Source organism: Stenella coeruleoalba (genome assembly GCF_951394435.1).
Source record: "Stenella coeruleoalba genome assembly, chromosome: 13".
Lineage (NCBI taxonomy): Eukaryota > Metazoa > Chordata > Mammalia > Artiodactyla > Delphinidae > Stenella > Stenella coeruleoalba.
The window spans coordinates 71,638,116-71,656,530 of record NC_137159.1 but is presented as its reverse complement, the minus strand read 5'-3'; the positions used below and the strand labels follow the sequence as shown (position 1 = coordinate 71,656,530).

The 18,415-nt window shown below is 38.1% G+C and overlaps 1 protein-coding gene across 6 annotated transcripts in view; it reads left to right on the top strand.

The window, feature by feature from the left end:
• Positions 1 to 18,415, top strand: part of LOC307196299 (protein FAM228B) — a 50,807-nt gene that overhangs the window by 1,176 nt on the left and 31,216 nt on the right. For all 6 annotated transcript variants that reach the window (XR_013831103.1, XR_013831104.1, XR_013831105.1 and 3 more), the window contains exons 3-5: positions 13,123 to 13,191; positions 14,694 to 14,885; positions 15,557 to 15,637. Coding sequence is in view for 3 of the 6 variants with exons in the window: in XM_079941160.1 (XP_079797286.1) it covers positions 13,123 to 13,191; positions 14,694 to 14,885; positions 15,557 to 15,637 (342 nt within the window). In the remaining 3 variants the exon portion in view is untranslated. The remainder of the gene's footprint in view (positions 1 to 13,122; positions 13,192 to 14,693; positions 14,886 to 15,556; positions 15,638 to 18,415) is intronic.

Sequence of the window (18,415 nt, the reverse complement as noted above, 5' to 3'; positions counted from 1 at the left end):
GTAGTGGCATTCTGAAGTTTATACTTGGGTGGTTGCACTGACAAGTGGCCTGTGCTAAATATTTTATTCTCTGTGTTTTCTATTCTATTCTTTATTATCCCTTTCTTTTTATTAACCTTGTGTTTACTTTGCTCTCCATTTTCTAGTTTAACATGGGTTATATACCTTTTCTAGTATAACAGAGTTACGAAGTTTCTTCTGAAGCTTTAACTGCATCACCCAAATTTATATATGTTGTGGTTTTGTTTTTTTAGATTCTTTTTTTCTACACAGCTTTATTAAGGTATACTTGATATACAATAAACTGCATATATTGAAAGTGTACAGTTTGATAAATTCCTAGCTATGTATTCACACATGAAACCATCACCACAGTTGAGACAGTGAACATATTCAGTACCTCCAAAGTTTCCTCATTGTGTCCCTTTGTGAGTGCCCCCTCCCTGCCTGCTTTCTATCACTATAGTTTATTTTATTTTTCTTAAATTTTATTTTTATTTTTTTAAATTTTTTTTTGAATTTTTTTATACAGCACGTTATTAATTATCCATTTTATACATATTAGCATATACATGTCAATCCCAATCTCCCAATTCATCCCACCACTATCACCCCCCAACACTTTCCCCCCCTTGGTGTCCATACGTTTGTTCTCTACATCTGTGTCTCTATTTCTGAACTGCAAACCGGTTCATCTGTACCGTTTTTCTAGGTTCCACATATATGTGTTAATATACGATATTTGTTTGTCTCTTTCTGACTTACTTCACTCTGTATGACAGTCTCTAGATCCCTCCACGTCTCTACAAATGACTCAATTTTGTTCCTTTTTGTGGCTGAGTAATATTCCATTGTATATATGTACCACATCTTCTTTATCCATTCGTCTGTTTCTGGGCATTTAGGTTGCTTCCATGTCCTGGCTATTGTAAATAGTGCTGCAGTGACCATTGGGGTGCATGTGTCTTTATGAATTATGGTTTTCTTTGGGTATATACCCAGTAGTGGGATTGGTGGGTCATGTGGTAATTCTGTTTTTAGTTTTTTAAGGAACCTCCATACTGTTCTCCATAGTGGCTTTATCAATTTACATTCCCACCAACAGTGCAAGAGGGTTCCCTTTTCTCCACGCCCTTCCCAGCATTTGTTGCTTGTCGATTTTCTGATGATGCTGGTGTGAGGTGATACCTCATTGTAGTTTTGATTTGCATTTCTCTAATAATTAGTGAGGTTGAGCAGCTTTTCATGTGCTTCTTGGCCATCTGTATGTCTTCTTTAGAGAAATGTCTATTTAGGTCTTCTGCCCATTTTTGGATTGGGTTGTTTGTTTTCTTTTTTTTTTGGCTGTACGCGGGCCTCTCACTGTTGTGGCCTCTTCCGTTGCGGAGCACAGGCTCCGGATGCGCAGGCTCAGCGGCCATGGCTCACGAGCCTAGCTGCTCCGCGGCATGTGGGATCCTCCAGGACCGGGGCACAAACCTGTGTCCCCTGCATCAGCAGGCGGACTCTCAACCACTGTGCCACCAGGGAAGCCCTGGGTTGTTTGTTTTCTTAATATTGAGCTGCATGAGCTGTTTAGGTATTTTGGAGATTAATCCTTTGTCCGTTGATTTGTTTGCAAATATTTTCTCGCATTCTGAGTGTTGTCTTTTCATCTTCCTTTGCTGTGGAAAAGCTTTTAAGTTTCATTAGGTCCCATTTGTTTATTCTTGTTTTTATTTCCATTATTCTAGGAGCTGGATCAAAAAAGATCTTGCTGCGATTTCTGTCAAAGAGTGTTCTTCCTATGTTTTCCTCTAAGAGTTTTATAGTGTCCAGTCTTACATTTAGGTCTCTAATCCATTTTGAGTTTATTTTTGTGTATGGTGTTACAGAGTGTTCTAATTTCATTCTTTTACATGTAGCTGTCCAGTTTTCCAGCACCACTTATTGAAGAGACTGTCTTTTCTCCATTGTATATCCTTGCCTCCTTTGTCATAGATTAGTTGACCATAGGTGTGTGGGTTTATCTCTGGGCTTTCTATCCTGTTCCATTGATCTGTATTTCTGTTTTTGTGCCAGTACCATAGTGTCTTGATTAGTGTAGCTTTGTAGTATAGTCTGAAGTCAGCTCCGTTTTTTTCCCTCAAGACCACTTTGGCTATTCGGGGTCTTTTGTGTCTCCATACAAATTTTAAGATTTTTTTATTCTAGTTCTGTAAAAAATGCCATTGGTAATTTGATAAGGATTGCATTGAATCTGTAGATTGCTTTGGGTAGTATAGTCATTTTCACAACATTGATTCTTCCAGTCTAACAACATGGTATATCGCTCCATCTGTTTGTATCATCTTTAATTTCTTTCATCAGTGTCTTACAGTTTTCTGCATACAGGTCTTTTGTCTCCCTAGGTAGGTTTATTTTTCGGTGTTTTATTCTTTTTGTTGCAATGGTAAATGGGAGTGTTTCCTTAATTTCTCTTGCAGATTTTTCATCATTAGTGTATAGGAATGCAGGAGATTTCTGTGCATTAATTGTGTATCCTGCAACTTTACCACATGGTGTTGATTAGCTCTAGTAGTTTCCTGGTGGCATCTTTAGGATTCTCTATATATAGTATCATGTCATCTGCAAACAGTGACAGTTTTACTTCCTCTTTTCCAATTTGTATTCCTTTTATTTCTTTTTCTTCTCTGATTGCTGTGGCTAGGACTTCCAAGACTGTGTTGAATAATAGTGATGAGAGTGGACATCCTTGTCTTCGTCCTGATCTTAGAGGAAATGCTTTCAGTTTTTCACCATTGAGAATGATGTTTGCTGTGGGTTTGTCGTATATGGCCTTAATTATGTTGAGGTAGTTTCCCTCTGTGCCCACTTTCTGGAGAGTTTTTTATCGTAAATAGGTGTTGAATTTTGTCAAAAGTTTTTTCTGCATCTATTGAGATGATCATATGGTTTTTATTCTTCAATTTGTTAATATGGTGTATCACATTGATTGATTCACGTATATTGAAGAATCCTTGCATCCCTGGGATAAATCCCACTTGATCATGGTGTATGATCCTTTTAATGTGTTGTTGAATTCTGTTTGCTAATACTTTGTGAGGGTTTTTGCATCTATATTCATGAGTGATATTGGTCTGTAATTTTCTTTTTTTGTGGTATTTTTGTCTGGTTTTGGTATCAGGGTGATGGTGGCCTCATAGAATGAGTTTGGGAGTGTTTCTTTGCAGTTTTTTGGAAGAGTTTGAGAAGGATGGCTGTTAACTCTTCTCTAAATGTTTGATAGAATTCACCTGTGAAGCCATCTGGTCCTGGACTTTTCGTTTGTTGGAAGATTTTTTTTTTTTTTGCGGTACACGGGCCTCTCACTGCCGTGGCCTCTCCTGTTGTGGAGCACAGGCTCCAGACGCGCAGGCTCAGCGGCCATGGCTCACGGTCCCAGCCAATCCGCGGCACGTGGGAATCCTCCTGGACCGGGGCACGAACCCATGTCCCCTGCGTTGGCAGGCAGACCCTCAACCACTGCGCCACCAGGGAAGCCCTGTTGGAAGATTTTTAATCACGGTTTCAATTTCATTACTTCTGATTGGTCTGTTCATATTTTCTAATTCTTCCTGGTTTTGTCTTGGAAGGATATACCTTTCTAAGAATTTGTCCATTTTTTCCAGGTTGTCCATTTTATTGGCATAGAGTTGCTTGTAGTAGTCTCTTAGGATGGTTTATATTTCTGCGGTGTCTGTTGTAACTTCTCCTTTTTCATTTCTAATTTTATTGATTTGAGTCCTCTCCCTCTTTTTCTTTTTCTTTTTTTTTTTGCGGTACACAGGCCTCTCACTGTTGTGGCCTCTCCCGTTGCAGAGCACAGGCTCCGGACGTGTAGGCTCAGCGGCCATGGCTCACGGGCCTAGCCGCTCCGTGGCATGTGGGATCTTCCCAGACCGGGGCACGAACCGTGTCACCTGCATCGGCAGGCGGACTCTCAACCACTGCGCCACCAGGGAAGCCCTCTCCCTCTTTTTCTTGATGAGTCTGGCTAATGGTTTATCAATTTTGTTTATCTTCTCAAAGAACCAGCTTTTAGTTTTATTGATCTTTGGTATTGTTTTCTTTGTTTCTATTTCATTTATTTCAGCTCTGATCTTTATTATTTCTTTCCTTCTACTAACTTGGGATTTGTTTTTCTTTCTCTAGTTCCTTTAGGTGTAAGGTTAGATGGTTTATTTGAGATGTTTGTTGTTTCTTGAGGTAGGATTGTATTGCTATAAACTTCCCTCTTAGAACTGCTTTTGCTGCATCCCATAGGTTTTGGATCGTTGTGTTTTCATTGTCATTTGTCTCTAGGTATTTTTTGATTTCCCCTTTAATTTCTTCAGTGATCTATTGGTTATTTAGTAACGTATTGTTTAGCCTCCCTGTGTTTGTGTTTTTTACATTTGTTTTCCTGTAATTGATTTCTAATCTCATAGCGTTGTGGTCAGAAAAGATGCTTAATATGATTTCAATTTTCTTAAATTTACTAGGGCTTGATTTGTGACCCAAGTTGTGATCTATCCTAGAGAATGTTCTGTGCGCACTTGAGAAGAAAGTGTGATCTGCTGTGTTTGGATGGAATGTCCTATAAATATCAATTAAATCTATCTGGCCTATTGTGTCATTTAAAGCTTGTATTTCCTTATTAATTTTCTGTTTGGATGAGCTGTCCATTGGTGTGAGGTTTTAAAGTCCCCCACTGTTATTGTGTTACTGTCGATTTCCTCTTTTATAGCTGTTAGCAGTTGCCTTATATATTGAGGTGCTCCTATGTTGGGTGCATATATATTTATAATTGTTATATCTTCTTCTCGGATTGATCCCTTGATCATTGTGTAGTGTCCTTCCTTGTCTCTTGTAACATTCTTTATTTTAAAGTCTATTTTATCGGATACAACTATTGCTACTCCAGCATTCTTTTGATTTCCATTTGCATGGAATATCTTTTTCCATCCCCTCACTTTCAGTCTGTATGTGTCCCTAGGTCTGAAGTGGGTCTCTTGTAGACAGCATATATATGGGTCTTGTTTTTGTATCCATTCAGCAAGCCTGTGTCTTTTGGTTGGAACATTTAATTCATTCACATTTAAGGTAATTGTTGATATGTATGTTCCTATTACCGTTTTCTTAATTGTTTTGGGTTTGTTTTTGTAGGTTCTTTTCTTCTCTTGTGTTTTCCACTTAGAGAAGTTCCTTTAGCATTTGTTGTAGAGCTGGTTTGGTGGTGCTGAATCCTGTTAACTTTTGCTTGTCTGTAAAGCTTTTGATTTCTCCATCGAATCTAAATGAGATTTTGCCGGGTAGAGTAATCTTGGCTGTAGTTTCTTCCCTTTCATCACTTTAAGTATATCATGCCACTCCCTTCTGGCTTGTAGAGTTTCTGCTGAGAAATCAGCTGTTAACCTTATGGGAGTTCCCTTGTATGTTATTTGTCGTTTTTCCCTTGCTGCTTTCAGTAATTTTTCTTTGTCTTTAATTTTTGCCAATTTGATTGCTATGTGTCTCGGTGTGTTTCTCCTTGGGTTTATCCTGTATGGGACTCTACGCTTTCTGGACTTGGGTGGCAATTTCCTTCCCCATGTTTGGGAAGTTTTCGACTATAATCTCTTCAAATGTTTCCTCAGGTCCTTTCTCTCTCTCTTCTCCTTCTGGGACCCCTATAATGTGAATGTTGTTGCCTTTAATGTTGTCCCAGAGGTCACTTAGGCTGGCCTCATTTCTTTTCATTCTTTTTTCTGTATTCTGTTCTGCAGCAGTGAATTCCACCATTGTGTCTTCCAGGTCACTTACCCGTTCTTCTGCCTCAGTTATTCTGGTATTGATTCCTTCTAATGTATTTTTCATTTCAGTTATTGTATTTTTCATCTCTCTTTGTTCTTTAATTCTTCTAGGTCTTTGTTAAACATTTCTTGCATCTTCTCGATCTTTGCCTCCATTCTGTTTCCGAGGTCCTGGATCATCTTCACTATCATTATTCTGAGTTCTTTTTCTGGAAGGTTGCCTATCTCCACTTCATTTAGTTGTTTTTCTGGAGTTTTGTCTTGTTCCTTCATCTGGTACATAGCCCTTTGCCTTTTCATCTTATCTGTCTTTCTGTGAATGTGGTTTTTGTTCCACAGGCTGCAGAATTGTAGTTCTTGCTTCTGCTGTCTGCCCTCTGGTGGATGAGGTTATCTAAGAGGCTTGTGCAAGTTTCCTGATGGGAGGGACTGGTGGTGGGTAGAGCTGGCTGTTGCTCTGGTGGGCAGAGCTCAGTAAAACTTTAATCCACCTGACTGCTGATGGGTGGGGCTGGGTTCCCTCCCTATTGGTTGTTTGGCCTGAGGCAACCCAACACTGGAGCCTACCTGGGCTCTTTGGTGGGGCTAATGATGGACTCTGGGAGGGCTCACGCCAAGGAGTACTTCCCAGAACTTCTGCTGCCATTGTCCTTGTCCTCACGGTGAGACACAGCCACCCCCGCCTCTGCAGGAGACCCTCCAACACTAGCAGGTAGTTCTAGTTCAGTCTCCTATGGGGTCACTGCTCGTTCCCCTGGGTCCCGATGTGCACACTACTTTGTGTGTGCCCTCCAAGAGTGGAGTCTCTGTTTCCACCAATCCTGTCAAAGTCCTGCAGTCAAATCCCGCTAGCCTTCAACGTCTGAGTCTTTAGGAATTCCTCCTGTTGCCGGATCCCCAGGTTGGGAAGCCTGATGTGGGGCTCAGAACCTTCACTCCAGTGGGTGGACTCTTGTGGTATAAGTGTTCTCCAGTTTGTGAGTCACCCACCCAGGAGATATGGGGTTTGATTTTATTGTGATTGCACCCCTCCTACCATCTCATTGTGGCTTCTCCTTTGTCTTTGGATGTGGGGTATCTTTTTTGGTGAGTTACAGTGTCTTCCTGTTGATGATTGTTTAGCAGTTAGTTGTGATTCCGGTGCTCTCTCAGGAGGGAGTGAGAGCACGTCCTTCTACTCCGGATCTTGAACCAATCTCACTATAGTTTATTTTACATTTAAATTTTTTTATACAAATATAATGTTATGTATTATTTTTGTCAGGCTTCTTTCACTCAGTATAATTTGCAATTCATCCATGTTGTTTCATGTTTCAGTACTCAGTTCCTTTTTTTTTTTGCTGAATGCTATATACCCCAGTTTGTCTATTCTGTCATTGGACGTTTGGGTTGTTTACAGTTTTTGGCTATTATAAATAAAGCTGTTAGGAACATTCATGTACATGTTTTTATATGGATATATATTTTCATTACTGTTGGGTAAACATCTAGTTGTAGAATGCCTAGGTCATATGGTAAATGAATTTAATATTTTATGAAACTGCCAACTGTTTTCCAAAGTTATATTATATTATATTATATTATATTATATTATTTATTTATTTATTTTTCTGGTGCGCGGGCCTCTCACTGTTGTGGCCTCTCCCGTTGCGGAGCACAGCCTCCGGATGCGCAGGCTCAGCGGCCATGGCTCACGGACCCAGCCGCTCTGTGGCATGTGGGATCTTCCTGGACTGGGGCACGAACCCGTGTCTCCTGAATCGGCAGGCGGACTCTCAACCACTGCGCCACCAGGGAAGCCCAAAGTTATATTATTTTATATTTCCACTAGCAGTGTATGGGAGTTCCAGTGTTTCACATCCTAGCCAACATTTGGTACAGTCTGTGTGTGTTCGTGTGTGTGTGTGTGTGTGTGTGTGTGTGTGTGTAGGTGTAGTCTTTTGAGACATTCTAAAAGATGTAGAGTCACATTTCAAAAGATGTAGAGTCACGTTTCATTGTGTGGTGTTTTAAAAAAATTAAAAATTTTTTGGCTGCGTCGGGTCCTAGTTGCAGCTCGTGGGATCTTTGTTGAGGCATGTGGGATCTTTGTGGTGGTGCGCGGGCTTCTCTCTAGTTGTGGCATGCAAGTTTTCTCTTCTCTAGTTGTGGCATGCAGGCTCCAGGGTGCGTGGGCTCTGTAGTTTGCGGCACGCAGGCTCTCTAGTTGAGGTGTGCAAGCTCAGTAGTTGTGGCACGCGAGCTTAGTTGCCCTATGGCATGTGGGATCCCAGTTCCCCGACTAGGGATCGAACCTGTGTCCCCTGCATTGTAAGGCGGATTCTTTACCACTGGACTATCAGGGAAGTCCCTCATTGTGTGTTTTTTTTTTTGTTGTCATTGTTTTTTTGTGGTACTCGGGCCTCTCACTGTTGTGGCCTCTCCCATTGTGGAGCACAGGCTCCGGACACGCAGGCTCAGCGGCCATGGCCCTTGGGCCCAGGCGCTCCGTGGCATGTGGAATCCTCCCGGACCGGGGCACGAACCCGTGTCCCCTGCATTGGCAGGTGGACTCTCAACCACTGCGCCACCAGGGAAGCCCGTGCATTTTTTAATTTAAAATTCACTACCTTAAAGTGTACAATTCAGTGGTTTTTAGTATATCCACAAGGTTGTATAACCATCACCTCTCTAATTCCAGAACATTTTCATCACCCCAAAAAGGAAACTCATACCGTTTAGCAGTCCTTGTCCATTCCCTTCTCCCTTGTTCTCTGGCAACTGCTAATCTACTTTCTCTTAGATTTGTCTATTCTGGACATTGTATACAAATGGAATCATGTAGTATGTGGTCCTTTGTGTCTGACTTCTTCCACTTAGCATACTGTTTCATGGTTCATCCATGTTGTAGCATGTATCAGCACTTCATTCTTTTTTATGGCCAAATGATACTCCAGTATATGGATATACCACATTTTATTTATCCATTCATCAGTGGATGGGCATTTGGATTTTTTCTGGTTTTTGACTATTATGAACAATGCTGCTGTGAACATTGTATACAAGTTTTTGTGTGAACATATGTTTTCAGCTGTCTTGGGTATATAACCTAGGAATGGAATTGCTAAGTCATATGGTAATTCTGTGTTTAACTTTTTGAGGAGCTGCCTACTGTTTCCAACAGTGGCTGTACCATTTTACATTCTCATCAGCAATGTATGAAGGTTCCAGTTTCTCTACTGCTTAGAGTTCATTGAACCTCTAGTATTGGTGAGCGTATAGTTCCCAACACATTTGGAAAAATTTCAGCCATCGTTTCTTAAAATATTTTTTCTACCCCACCCCTTCTCCTTTTGGGAAATAAAATTACATGTTTAATCGCCTGCTTAAAGCTATCCCATAGCCCACTGATTATCTGTTAAACTTTTTCATACTTTTCCTCCCTGCATTTCATTTTGGACAGCTTCTATTATGATTTTAACTTTACTAATCATTTCTTCTGTAATACCCAGTCTGTTGATAATCCTGTCTGTTGTATTTTTCATTTCAGACATTGTGGTTTTTATCCCTTAAGTTTTTAGGGGGCCTTTTAAAAAATCTTCTGTGTCTCAAAACGTCTGCTGTTTCGTCTAGCTTCCTGCACTTATGAACTATTTTAATGTCTTGGTCTAATAATTATATCATCTGTGTCATTTCTGGGGTAGTTTTTTTAAAAAATATTTATTTGGCTGCACCAGGTCTTCGTTGCTGGGTGTGGGATCCTTAGTTGCAGCATGTGGGATCTTTAGTTGCGGCCTGCAAACTCTTAGTTGCGGCATGTGGGATCTAGTTCCCTGAGCAGGGATCAAACTTAGGCCCCCTGCATTGGGAGCATGGAGTCTTAGCCACTGGAACACAAGGAAGTCTCCTCTGGGGTAGTTTTGATTGATTCTTTTCATTAGTCAAATTTTCCTGCTTCTTTATATGCCTGGTGATTTTTTTTTTTTAATTTCTGAGATATACATTTTAAAGTAATAACTAGAATTATGACTTATAACATTATACCAGAACATATAAGATTTTTAGAAATTTCATGTAATGTCTGAAACATTTATATAAACATATTTCCATACAAATAACCCAAAGAAAGTTTAGTATTAGTTGTTTTTTTTTGTTTGTTTTTTTATATTGCAGGTTCTTATTAGTCATCAGTTTTATACACATCAGTGTATACATGTCAATCCCAATCGTCCAATTCAGCACACCACCATCCCCACCCCACCGCGGTTTTCCCCCCTTGGTGTCCATACGTTTGTTCTCTACATCTGTGTCTCAACCTCTGCCCTGCAAACTCGTTCATCTGTAACATTTTTCTAGGTTCCACATACATGCGTTAATATATGATATTTGTTTTTCTCTTTCTGACTTACTTCACTCTGTATGGCAGTCTCTAAGTCCATCCACGTCTCAGCAAATGACTCAATTTTGTTCCTTTTTATCCAATATGGCTGAGTAATATTCCATTGTATATATGTGCCACAACTTCTTTATCCATTCGTCTGTCGATGGACATTTAGGTTTCTTCCATGACCTGTATGCCTGGTGATGTTTTTAATTGGATGCCAGATGTGAATTTTTCCTTGTTGAGTGCTGGATATCTTTGATTTCCAATAAATATGCTGAGCTTTGTTCTGGTATGCGGTTAAGTTACTTGGACACAGTCTGATTTTTTTCATGTCTTGCCACCAAGCGTTGTTAGACAGAACCGTAGTATCATTTAGTGTATGGCCAATTTTGCTTTAGTACTTATTTTGTAAAACCCCTCTAAGTACTCAACTCTGTTTTATGCACCATAAAGTTTGTCACCCTGGCTGATGTTAAGAGGAATAACTCCTGGGGTTGTGTGACCTCTAGGGATTGTTCCCCTAATCCTTTCAGGTACTTCTTTGCCCAGTGTTTCTTTGGGTAGTTTCCCCACATGCATATAGTGTTCAGCATTCACCTGAAGATGCAAGGGGGACCCTCTACAGATCTAATTCTCTGCAGATCCCTAAAGCTCTTTCTCTGTATGACTTTCTTCCCTCTGGTACTGTGCTCTATGAACTGTAGCTACCCTGGCCTCCCCAGACTCCCAGCTCCCCTGCTCATTTCAGGGAGACAGGTGGATTCCACCTGATTTCCTCCTCTCTGTGCCACAGTCTGGAAATTCTCTCCAGGCTCTATTGAGCTATTTTAAGGCTTACCTTGTGTTCTGTATCTCAGGGGCCACTGTCCTTCATAGCCTGATGTCCAGTGTCTTGAACTGTTGTTTAACTTTTTTTTTTTTAAGATAGGAGGATAAATCTGTTCCCTCTTATTCTATCTTCCTTCCTAACTTTCTTTCTTCTCCTATTCCATTCTTTTATTTATCATTTCTAGGACTCCAGTTATCAACTTGTTGAACCTTTTGCTATTGTCTCATAAGTTGCTACAACTCTATTCATTTTCCAGTCTTTTTTCTTCCTGTTTCCCAGATTGGATAAATTCTAATGATTTGAATTCAAGTTCACTGACTCTTTTTATGTCATCTTCAATCTGCTGTTAAGCCCATTTAAGTTTGTTTTTTAAATTTAAGAACTGTATTTTCCACTTGGTTATTTTTCAGTCTCTATTTTTCTGCTGAGGTTTTCTATTCATTCATTATGAGCATATTTTCCTATAACTTCTTAAACATAGCTATAATAGTTGACCTAGAATCCTTGTCTGCTAATTCCAACATATGGGCCATCTCAGAGTTGGTCTCCAGTTGATTGTCTTTCTGTGTAAGGGTCACGTTTTCCTATTTGTCTAGTGATTTTGGACGTTATGAGAGATACATTGTAAAGGGTCTGGATTCTGTTATGTTCCTGTGATTAATACTGAGTTTTTGTTTTAGCAGGCAGTTAACTTGGCTGAACACGAACTCTGAACTTTGTCTCTCCTGCAGTTGGCAGCAGGTGAAATCACTGTTTAGTCTTTTTTAGCTTTAGCTGGGCTCCACGGAGTCTGATTTGTGCTTATGTAGTTCAAGCGTCTGCCAGAGATTTGGTCTGCAGAATTTGTGGCATTCTGTCTATGGCTTACTCCTTTCAGGTATTTCTCCTCTTCATTTTTCTGCTGCTATGGTTGCCCTGAACTCTGTCTTCTAATTATTGAATCTGTAAAACTGTGTATTTCTGTCTGCATTTGAGCTACCTTGTTTAGCTATGACTGAGGCCTGCTGTTAGACAAAAGTCCATAAAGAACTGAAAACTTTTCCAGTGCTGTTCTCTTTTTCCAAGTGTTGACTACCCTTTAGTTTCCTCCTGCTCTGGGTCAGTCTCCAGTGTTTTCAGGTGGTGGTTTTAATATTTCAGTACTCATCTTGGTTTTGACAGCAGTAGATTTGCTAGGAATAGCAACTCTGAGGCAGAAAGACAAAGAAAATGAATTTAGAGTTAGATACATTTGAGTTTGAATTCTGGGCTCCGTGCAGGATTTTCTAGGTTTCTGGTTGTTGCTTAACTCCCTTGAGCCTTAATTTCCTTGTGTGTTAATGGGGAAGGTTAGTTCTTAGATTTTGAGATTTTACTCATCTATTCTGGAAAACAAGGGTAGTGGAAGTGAAGACAACTAATTCCAATGACAGTTAATTTGAGAATATTTTATTTTTGTGTAATTATGAGAGGATTTCAAAGGCCCATCCCAAATGCCCACTTTGGGACTCTTTTATTATTAATCATTTTTTCCATTGTGGAAAAATTATATCATAAAATTTACTCTTTTTAACTATTTTTAAGTGTGTAAGTCAGTGATGTTAATTACATTCACATGTATGCTAGAAATCAACCTCTTGCATTTTCTGACATGTTTAATTGTGGAAAATTTGTTATGAAAATGGAAAAATTTAATTTTATGAGCTATTTCCTGAAGATTGTGTTGCTTTAAAATACTGAAAATGTGGCTTGTTCATAAAAAGTATTAATATTTGATAGCTATAATGACTAAATGAATTCAAATAGAATTCATTCAGAGTAAATGAATTCAAATAGAGGCCTGATTGTATCACTTTATAGGATGTGAAAAAAGATGGGTTTTACCTACCATGTGTGTCTGGGCGAAGTCATTTGACCATATTGGGACTCAAAATGTCTGTGATCTGAGTTATTTTTTCCCGAGAGTGAACTGTAGCTGAGAGCAGAAAGATTCAAATCCTCTTTAAAAAGTACTGATGATATGATTTGAAGTAGAAAAATTGGATTTATAGAGAACTTTCCAGGGATATGTATGTCACATAAAATATTATGAGTCTAGGTAGTATTAATAATTTAATTTTCAAATATTTGATTTTCAAAATGTCATTCTGTCATTTTAGGCATTAGCTAAAGAAGATATTGATGCAGCTATTCAATCAATATTATACAGAGAAAATTATATAATTAAGGTAAGGATTGGCTGCAGAATGTGTCTCAAAAATTAAATTTTGTTTTTCCATTTCAGATGTAGTACATTGTCATTATAAAAATTTTAGGGGGCTTCCCTGGTGGCGCAGTGGTTGAGAGTCTGCCTGCCGATGCAGGGGACACAGGTTCGTGCCCCGGTCCGGGAGGATCCCACATTCCGCGGAGCGGCTAGGCCTGTTAGCCATGGCCACCGTGCCTGCGCGTCTGGAGCCTATGCTCCGCAACGGGAGAGGCCACAACAGTGAGAGGCCCGCGTACCGCCAAAAAAAAAAAAAAAATTTAGAAAATATAGAAAACAATTAAAACACTCATTAGCCTTTAGGATTGAACTTAAAAGAGCTCTGAGATTGCTTTAATTTAGTTCCTCTCTTCCTATACTTTGTGAGGACTCTTTTATAGATACCTTATAAGAGTTTCCTCCTACTCACTTGTTCCTTCGTGTTAGTGGGGCTTCTGTGGAGTCACTAGGTATTCTTATTTTTTTTTCTGGCTGTGCTGTGCGGCTTGTGGGATCTTAGTTCCCTGACCAGGGATTGAACTCGGCCCCTCGGCAGTGAAGGTGTGGAGTCCTAATGACTGGACCGCCGGGGAATTCCCTCCATAGAATATTCTTCTTCCTCATTCTGTGTCGTTCCTTCTCTTCCTAGATAACTCTGTTCTTTAAGGCCCATCCCAAATGTCTACCAATTTGGAAATCTTTTAAAAAATTTAATTTTTCTATTGTAAAATATATATAACATAAAATTTGCTTTTTAACCATTTTTGAGTGTACAGTTCAGTGACATTAATTACATTTATCTGTTGAGCAACCATAACCACTATGTATTTCTAAGCCTTTTTCATCACCCCAACCAAAACTTTGTAGTCATTAAGTAGTAACTTCCCAGCTCTCCTTCCGCAAACCTCTGGTAACATCTAATTTATTTTCTGTCTCTATGAATTTGCCTATTCTAGACATTTCATATAAGTGGAATCCTACAATATTTATCCTTTTGTGTCTGTCATATTTCACTTAGCATATTGCTTTTAAGGTTCATCCATGTTGTAGCATGTGTCAGAACTTCACTCCTTTTTATGATTGTATAATATTCCATTATACGTATATACCACATTTTGTTTATACCTTCATCTGTTGATGAACACTGGAGTTGTTTCCACCTTTTGGCTATTGTGAGTAATGATGCAGTGAACACTGGTATACTAGTATCTGTTTGAACCCCATATATCTCTTGCTACATGGTCCCTCCTCCTGTTGTTTTGTAGATTTGTTTTGTTGTCTGTCTTCCAGGGAGAGCAGGCATGTTGTCTAATTTATTCATGTATTCTTTGTTTCCAGTATTGTGTGTGTCACACAGAAGCCAACCAAATGATTTAATTAATGGATGATTTTGTGGGTTATTCTTATGAATATAAATTAAGTTTAAAATTTGGAACAAGAAAACTTTAAGATAATATATTTGTCTTTCCTATCACTGTTTACTAGGAACTAGGTAAATATTTAAAGCATCATGACTTCTTAAATGCAAGAAAAAAAGAGATATTATATAAAAGATGGGTTGATCATGTGGCAGATCCTCTCCAGAAGAAAATTATAGAAAATGTTGCTTCACATAAGAAGATTATAAAAAGGAGACAAGAGGAATTAGATGCTTTTTTAAAATACGTAAATAAAAAGGTACTAAGAGATCATTTATTACTTTTTTCAGTTGCTTTAAAAGCTACAGTTATCTTTATTTATAATCATCCAAACAGCCTGCCTTTCCCAATTCTGTATATGTGTAATCTGTACTCCGTTATAGCACATACTATTCTTAAATCCAGGGCATGTGGAAAGGATGGAGGGAAAGGGTTAGGTCTGAATTTAAATGTGTACATTAGTATAATTTTTCTTTCTTTCTCCTATGTAATTGTTAATTTTATATACCAATTTAAAAAAATTGGACTCTAGGTTCAAGATATATGTTTTTTTGAATTTTTTGTTTTTTATTCTGGAACTTGATTATTTATAAAGCTATAAAATATTTCTGTTCTCCTGGCATTTTTAAGAGATCTGAGATGTTTGAATATTAAGTACCTAAAAACAAATTCCTGTATCTTTTAGTGTTCCAACATCCTTTATTAAAATCTTGCAAATTTTAAGTAGATTCCTTCTATCACTATAATATTTCTTACTTAAATACATTAAATTTAATTTCCAATTTGGTCTTTCCTTCCCTTTTGCATCTGTCATTGATGCCATTTCAAAGCATAAGAGTGGAACTGTGTGTTTGACTCTTGAGTCCTGTTATGCTCAAAATTAATTATGGACTGCTTGTTCTTATGTGTGGTTTTATTTCCTTCCTATAGGGAAATGCATTTATAGAGCATTATGATCCAAAAGAATATGATCCTTTTTACATGAAAAAAGAGGACCCGAATTTTCTGAAGGTAGATTTCTAATTTTAACTTTGGTATTATGTGGTTTGTTTTTTTGAGCAGTCCTAATATATAAGTAGTCCTTTAGTGATTTCCAATGAATGCAGTAAAATCTTAAGAATCATGTCCCATCTCCATATCTTAGAAAGGAACAAAAAAGCCAAAGTCCAAAGTAAATTAAACCTCTGTAAAATTTGAAAATATTGTATAATAATTGGGTGATAGATAACGTTAAAAAATTTCAGACTTTTAAATTTGTTACAAAAGTAATATATTTTTATGATATGTAAATGAGAAAATCAATTTTAAAATAAATAATAAGAGACCACTCACAATTCCATTACCCAGAATGAACTCATGAACATTTTTCTGTATATTCTTCAAGACTTCTTTCTAATTATAAACCAACTATACTTCAATTAAAAAAAAACACTTCTTTCTATGGGTAGGTATATGTACACATTTTTATTTAACAAGAATGGGATCATACCACACATTAGGTTTTAAAATCTTTTTTTTCTCAGTAGTTTATGATTTGCTTGCTTTCTTTGTCAGTAAATGTAAATATACAATTGTAATCAATACATGGTATTCTGTTATTAATAGCTAACTTGCATTGAGAGCTTAACCAAATGTTAAGATTTCTTTTCACTTTATTTGAGCATTCACTGCTAATTTACAAATAAGGCAAGTGAGGCACGGGTGGGTTAAGTTACTTGTCCAAGGTTACACAGCTGTAAATAGCAGAGTACGGGTACGTTTCTAAACACATATACTATCTTGCTATACCATCTTTTTTTTTTTTTTAACATATTCCTTATTTTGAACCTCTAGATTGTTTTTGACCTATTGTTGATATAAATGACATTATGATGAACATCCCTGTAACTATTTATTTCTTAATTTTTTCCGTTTGGTAAGTTGCTAGAAGTAGAACTGCTGGGTTAAAAATTATGCATGATTTTAATTCATATCACGAAATTGTCCTTCAGAATGGTTATATAAATTTGTACCTCCTCCCGAGAATCTATTTTTTCCACACTTATGCTAATAGTGGATATTATTAAAGAAAATAAAACAAAAAACCTACCTTGAATCATAGACATTTTAAACTGCTGGTAGTTGCAGGGCAAAGCAGGTCTTTTAAGTTTTTCCCCAAATTAGGGTGTGTGTATGTGCTATTGTCCCTATTTTTATAGGTCAGAGTTAAACTGAGAGTTTAGAGTTATATCCTTAGACATACTAACTAGTAGCATACCTGGTAAGGGTTAGAATTGGGATTTGAAATCAGATCTTTTTTTAAAAATTTATTTATTTATTTTTTGGCTGTGTTGGGTCTTCGTTGCTGTGCGCGGGCTTTCTCTTGCTGCGGCAGGGGCTACTCTTCGGCGTGGTGCGCGGGCTTCTCATTGCAGTGGCTTCTCTTGTCGCGAAGCACGGGCTCTAGGCATGCGGGCTTCAGTAGTTGTGGCTCGCGGGCTCCAGAGTGCAGGCTCAGTAGTTGTGGCACATGGGCTTAGTTGCTCTGCGGCATGTGGGATCTTCCCGGACCAGGGTTCGAACCTGTGTCCCCTGCATTGGCAGGCGGATTCTCAACCACTACACCACTAGGGAAGCCTGAAACCAGATCTTTTGGGTACCAGAATTCCATTCTGTTCTTTCACCATGTTGCCGCTCTAAATGAAGCTGATAGGTGACCTCTTAAGGTAAGCTGAGCACTTTGAGGTTATAGCAGCAGTTCTCAAAGTGAGGTACCTAGACCTTTGACAGCCCCAAAACCCTTCTAGGGGGTCCATTAGGCCAAAACTTTTCATAATAGTGCCAAATTTTATTTGCCTTTTTCATTGTGTTGACATTTGCACTGATGGTACAAAAGCAGTGTTGGGTAAAACTGCTAGTACCTTAGAGCTACTTAAGTCAGTGTTACCAAATTATACTGGTACTGTACTCATATTCTTCACTGTCATGCACTCACAGTAAAAAAAAAAAAAAATTCAATTTCACTTAATATCCTTGATCAAACAGTAAAAAAATTATTAATTTTATTAAGTCTTACTCCCCCCTTTTTTAATTGAAGTATAGTTGATTTACAGTGTTAGTTCCTAGTGTTCAGCAAGGTGATTTGGGTTTTTAGTTTTTCAGATTCTTTTCCATTATAGTTTATTACAAGATATTGAATATAATTTTCTGTGCTATACAATAGGACCTGGTTGTTTATCTGTTTTACTCTATGCAGTAGTTTGTATCTGCTAATTCCAAACTCCTAATTCATTCCTCCCCTCCAAGTCTTGGACTTTTCTACACATCTTTTTAATATTCTGTGATGAAATGGGAGGTATGCAAAGAACATTTCTGCATACTGAAATACAGTATGATTGTTTGAATTGTGAGCTGAACTGGCTGATTTTTTTTCATGGAACATCATTTTTACTTGAAAGAATGACTTACAGACTATGTTTATTAAGTCTTGGGTGTTTGGTAGACATTTTCTGGAAAATTAATGAAGTGAGTCTGTCACTTCAAGAAAAACAGCTGACAATATTTGTTGCCAGTGATAAAATGTGAACTTCCAAACAAAAATTTGAATTTTTGAAATATCATACTGACCATCATGTGTGACAGTGTTCAAATACTCAAAGACTTTACTGATGAGACTGGTGATGATATTAATGAATGTGATTATTGTATAATGAAATGTATTAACATTTGGAAGACCTCACATAACTCAGTGATCTAATTTTCTCTAAACAACCAATTCATGATATGGATAAAAGATTCATTCAGAGTTCA